The 5,898-nt window shown below is 43.9% G+C and overlaps 1 protein-coding gene across 1 annotated transcript; it reads left to right on the plus strand.

Moving 5' to 3' along the window:
* Positions 1–2,933: 2,933 nt before the first annotated feature.
* Positions 2,934–5,324, plus strand: LOC138879599 (uncharacterized). The gene is made up of 3 exons (XM_070159215.1): positions 2,934–3,384; positions 3,712–3,926; positions 3,999–5,324. The coding sequence occupies exons 1-3, from the start codon at positions 2,934–2,936 to the stop codon at positions 5,322–5,324; spliced, it is 1,992 nt and encodes a 663-aa protein (XP_070015316.1).
* Positions 5,325–5,898: the final 574 nt, after the last annotated feature.

The raw sequence follows: 5,898 nt of genomic DNA on the forward strand, positions 1-5,898 counted from the left end.
ATAATATAGGAGTGAGAGGTAGGTATTTAGAAAAATGTGAAATCTCCAAATGAGCCAAAGTTTTCAACTGCCATGTTCTGTCAAAACCGGCGAACTACGCTAGTTTGATTCTCACCTGATTTGGGATACGTAGGCAACCCCCATCGGGTCCAACTTCATTTTTGTAAAAAATAGCCCAAAAAGAATAAAAAATTTTGTTTTGATTTGTAAATAATAAGGTGGTGTCATTCTTGTCTAAAATAGTTGAATGTCCACAAAAGGGCGCCGGAAGGCCATTTTTGCAAGAACAACCACTTTTAGTAGTTTTTTTTAGGTTTTGGCCGTTTAGCAAATACAGGCTTAAAATTTTCTTTCCCGAAGTGCTGAAAGGCCGTATTTGCAAATCCGGATTTTTATGAATTTTTTTTTTAAAAAAAATTAAAAAAATAGTGATAACCTTTTCTTGAGTCAAAATGAGTCATAACCTTTTAAATTAAATCACCCTAATAAATATGCAGGATGAGCATAGATGAAAATGAACCCTTCGCAGCTCTTGAAGAGATCCCCTTACAACTCCACATGTGGTGGAATGACCTAGGAAAAGGTAGCCGAGGAACTGTGATAAAAGTTTTGGGTGGTCTTGTCGGACTTTTTAACATCAAGCCAAGATTGGACGTGATCGAAGCCTTGATACCTTTTTGGGATCCGACTCGCAATGTGTTTCGCTTTTCTGATTTTGAGCTCACACCCACGCTAGAGGAAATTGCGGGTTACGCCGGCCTTAGTGGAAACTTTAGAAGTCGGTACCCGGTGTCACCGAGACCAGTATCTCCTCACAAGTTTCATGATATGTTGAGTATTAGCCGGGATATTCAGGATGGGAATTTATCTGAAGGGTTTTGCACTTTTCAGTTCCTGTACCAACGCTATGGCGATCCCCAAGGTTTCGAAACACTAAATACTGGTCTGACCCATGCCGGAAATAAAGATAAATGGGAGGCAAGGCGGGGTTTGGTTTTTATAGTAGCATTTTTGGGTGTTATAATATGTCCGCGAAAAGACGGCAACATAGAATTGGGCCTCGTGGGAATGGTTGATGTCGCAATCAAGAAAGCTAATGGCACATTAGTTCCCCTAATCTTATCTGAGATTTACCGAGCCTTGACCATCTGTCGAGAAGGGGGAAATTCTTCCAAGGCTGCAACTTACTACTACAACTGTGGATACTGGAACATCTCTGCCACCGTGTCGGGTATATGAACTACGGCATGACCGGTTTGGATTGCATCAAAGAATTTGAAAGCCGAGTGGCGGGGGTTGAATTTCCAGAGGGTACCGAAGCTTGGTTTGCCCGTTTGAGTTCTTTAACTTCGAATAAAATTGAGTGGACGTTTGGATGGCTCCCTGCCACCGAAGTCATATACATGTCAGCTAAAGTGTGCTACTTTCAACAATTCACTAACGGCCCGAGAGACCTGCTAAGAGACCTCGTGTCCAATAATTCACTAACGACTCGCAGGAGCAGTGGGGTTGGTTGGCAAAAGAAGTAAGCTATAGGGCTAAGACAAGTAAATTAGAGGGACAAATCAGGGACCTCAAATTTGGCCACGGTATCCAAGCTGTCGCTGATGAAGGGGAAAAGAAAAAGCTAACTCAGGAAAACGAGGCTCTCAAAGCTCAAATCCATAAAATGAGAATGGCTGCTAGAAACCCGGAAAGAAGCCGGGCAGATGAAAGGCTTATAAGCGGTCTGAGAAAGAAGGTACTCGAGTGTCAAGATGACCTAGAAAAATCTGAGGCTAGTCTAGCAAAAGTCCGAGCACAGTTGGCAGAGAATGCAGAAGGGCGGGCAGAGTTTGCGCGACAAATGAAAAGAAAATATGAGGGGACAATCGCCAACCTAAAGAGAAAGCTAATCACCCTTGAAAATGAGGCGAACAAACAGGCCAGGAATTTTAAAGCCGATAGGGAACATTGTTATGCTTTGATGGCCCAAATGGACAAAGATATCCAACAATTGCGGAATCAAAATCACCATGACACTCAAGTGTTGGAAGCCCGGAGTCAGCAAATCGGGCGTTTACTTCAGGAAAAGGGTATTGTTCGAGAGAGGATTAGAGCCATTGCCGACTATATCGTCATGAAATGTCACGCATGTGAGGATATGACTCAGACCATTTTTTTCACTGTTGTAATGACATTTGTCAGCCAGATAATGAATGATTTGAGGCGGCTTCAAGGGGATCTTGTACGTAGGCCCGTGAGACCGAATGATGTCCCACGGTCCCCAAGAGTCGAAGCATTGATGTATTCATGATTTTTCACTTATTGAGTTTGTATTTTGGAAATTATTTTTTTAGGCTGTTGATAGTTTTAAAATTCCAAGAAAATGAGCAGTTTGAAGTCTTTGTAATAGAAAGTTTAGGAGTTTATTAATGAAAATTTGAAAATTCCCAAAAAATTATTTCTTTTTCGCACTTGTTTTCTTGAACTACGTAATGATCTGATTCACGCGGCGTCTTGATACGTAGGCAATCCTCATCGGATCCGGTCATGTTTTTAACTTCAAATAAGAAAAGAAAAAAAAAAGTGGAAAGAAAAAGAAAATTGGGAAAATAAGTAGAGCCGGGATGAAACATGCAGCCGTTGCGAAACATGTAGAAACATATTTAACTGTATAGGTGCATCACACCCCAACGTGCGATTTCCTATGTGTTAATTGCTTCAAACTAACTGGTTTGTTGTCTTCCAATTCAGAGGTTCTATAGTAAGGTGGTTGGTTTTATGGTAGTCTGGCTTCACATTCATACTTCACAAGGTCAAAAGGAAGCATTGAAATGTCTTCGGAAATTCCTCTGCCAACAGTTCCTATTCCAGAGGATAGTCCGATCTCGGCCATCACAACTTCTGAGTCAGCAACGTTTGAGGAAAATAGAATTTTGCGTCTCTGCATAATGGAAATATGGGACGCCTGGGCCAATGGAAAAGAATCGCCAAGTGCGATCCCTGGATTCCCTGAGCTTTTCCCCAGGGCAAGTGGGACCTCCAACATCCCCATAAGTTATCCAAATATCCCACTGGGGTATCCCACCATTTCAGCCCACTTTGCTGGAACATCTTGTGAGTATCGCCCCCAGGTTTTAGCTTCAAGCGCGGCTTCAAACATATTCACCACGCCACCTTGTTCAGCTACAACACAACCTACTTTACCCAGGCCTAACTTTGATTCATCTTCCTTCACATTTCAAGCACCATCTTTCCAAGTGGAACCTCCTCAGTTTCCTACTTATACTTACCCTCAATCACCCCAATTTGAGTTCGTTGTGGGGCAAGAAAAGACCACCAAAACTCCCGAGCAAGAAGATATTGTGAGGAAGATGAGGAGTATGGAACAGAGTCTCAAAAGTATACAAGGCTTGAGCGGACAGAAAAGTGTATCCTATGCTGATTTATGCATGTTCCCTCATGTGCACCTACCATTGGGATTCAAACCCCCAAAATTCGAGAAGTACGATGGGCATGGTGATCCTATTGCTCATCTCAAGAGATATTGCAATCAGCTGCGAGGAGCCGGTGGAAAGGAAGAACTACTCATGGCCTATTTCGGAGAAAGTCTGGTTGGCATCGCATCTGAGTGGTACATGGACCAGGATATATCCCGCTGGCACATCTGGGACAATCTTGCTAGAGATTTCGTCAGGCAGTTCCAGTACAACATTGATATTGCTCCAGATAGGAACCCATTGACAAACTTGAAAAAGAAATCCTCAGAAAGCTTCCGAGAGTACGCAGTTAAATGGCGTGAGCAGGCATCCAGGGTAAAGCCTCTGATGGATGAAGTTGAAATGGTCATAGTTTTCCTTCAAGCTCAGGAAGCTGACTACTTCCAGAATATGATGTCCGCAATGGGTAAACCGTTCGTTGAAGCTATCAAGATTGGCGAAATGGTTGAAAATGGGCTAAAAACAGGTCGAATTCTAAGCCAATCTGCTATCAGAGCTACCTCCTAAGCCATTCAGGGTGGGTCTGGAGGAATAGCAAAGGGAAAGAAAAGGGAAGAAACATTCATGGCAGCGTTGGGTACAAGGAGAAACTATACTCCCAGATCCCTTTTCTTAGAGAGGACCCCGCAGCACTATTACCCTCACCAAGATTTGGCCTATACTCCTCAGCCATACTCGGTCATGAATACTCAGCCTTATGTCCGGCCACAACAACAAGCCAACAGAAATCAAGCTCCATTGCCTAGAAACCAACCTCCTTACCAAACCCACTACAACCCCCATCCTCCACAAAATAATTTCCGCCCTTATGAACCGCCCAAGAGACCAAATTTCACACCAATTGGAGAAACCTACTCCAGCTTGTTACCAAAGCTTGTTCAAATGGGTCTGCTACAGCCTGTTCCTCAAACTAGGCAAAACCCAACATCACCCACTTACAGAGCCGGTACCCGATGCGCCTATCACTCAGGGGCAAAAGGGCATGACACGGATGATTGCTGGATTCTGAAGAGAGCCGTGGAGAACTTGATAGAACAAAGGAAGATAGTGTTGAGGGATGAAGAGGTTTCCAATGTGACCAACAACCCAATTCCAGCCCACAACAACGGGCCGGTAATTGGAATGATTTGTGAGGATGAGGAATTTGACCCAGCATTGAAGGCCATCATTGCCATTGCTGACAAAGAAAAGAAACCAAAAGTTCCCTCGAAGCAAGATAAAGGGGAGAAAAAGAAAGAAACTACCCCTCCAAAGTCAGAGAAGAACATGGAAGTTGAGACCGGGGCAACGCCTCTCAAAGATGTTGTTCTCTACGTCCCTCAAGGCCGTAAAGAAAAGCAGATGACATTGAGTCCTCCGAGGAGATTCGAGCTGAACAAAACAACCCAGATGTATGTGCCGAAGGGGGTTTATGTGATGCGGGGGCCAATTAAACCATCAAGGCTAAATGAGCCCGTGGTTATTGGACGCGCGCCACAGAAGCCCATGAAAGATCCTACCGCTGTGCCTTGGAACTACAACAAAACGGTGGTGACCTATAAAGGCAAAGAAATCCCAGGAAAAGTTCAAGAAAATAACCCTATTGAAAAGTATTCCAATTTGGAAGAGGTGAACAACGCTACTAGAAAGCGCTTCCCACCTAAGAAGCCCGTAAGTGCCGAAGAAGCGAAGGCTTTCTTCCAGAACATGAAAATGGCAGATTATAAGGTGATTGACCAGCTTCGAAAATTTCCCGAACAAGTCTCCTTGTTGTCTTTGTTGATGATCTCTGCCGAACATCAAAAGGTATTGATCCAGACCCTTAACGAAGCTTATGTGCCTGTTGACATTTCCGTAGAGTAGTTGGAGAGAATGGCAGAAAGATTCTTCGCATCCAACCAGATCGCCTACCAGATCCAGACCCGTAAAGGCCGCACATAACAAAGCCTTGTACCTAACAGTCAAATGCGAAGGGCACTACGTGAAAAGGGTGATGTTGGACGAAGGCTCTGAAGTAGACATTTGCCCACTTTTAACTCTACAACGCATGGAAATCGGGACCGAAATAATTCGACCCAACAATGTCTGTGTACGTGCCTTCGATGGCATCAAAAGGGACACAATTGGAGAGATCGATCTAATTCTAACCATCGGCCCAGTAGACTTTGAAGTAACCTTCCAGGTTCTAGACATGGACACATCCTACAACTTTCTTTTGGGGAGGCCATGGATTCATGCAGCAGGGGCTGTACCCTCTACTCTTCATCAAATGGTGAAGTTCGAGCATGAGGATCAAGAGATTGTGGTCCACGGAAAAGATGAGCAATCAATTTATCGGGACCCATCAGTCCCATGTCTTGAAGCAAGAGAGAGGAGTGAGCACATAGTTTATCAGGCTTTTGAAATTGCGGTTGCAGACCAGTACAAAGAAGGAAAA

This window comes from Nicotiana sylvestris, chromosome 10 (genome assembly GCF_000393655.2).
Source record: "Nicotiana sylvestris chromosome 10, ASM39365v2, whole genome shotgun sequence".
NCBI lineage: Eukaryota > Viridiplantae > Streptophyta > Magnoliopsida > Solanales > Solanaceae > Nicotiana > Nicotiana sylvestris.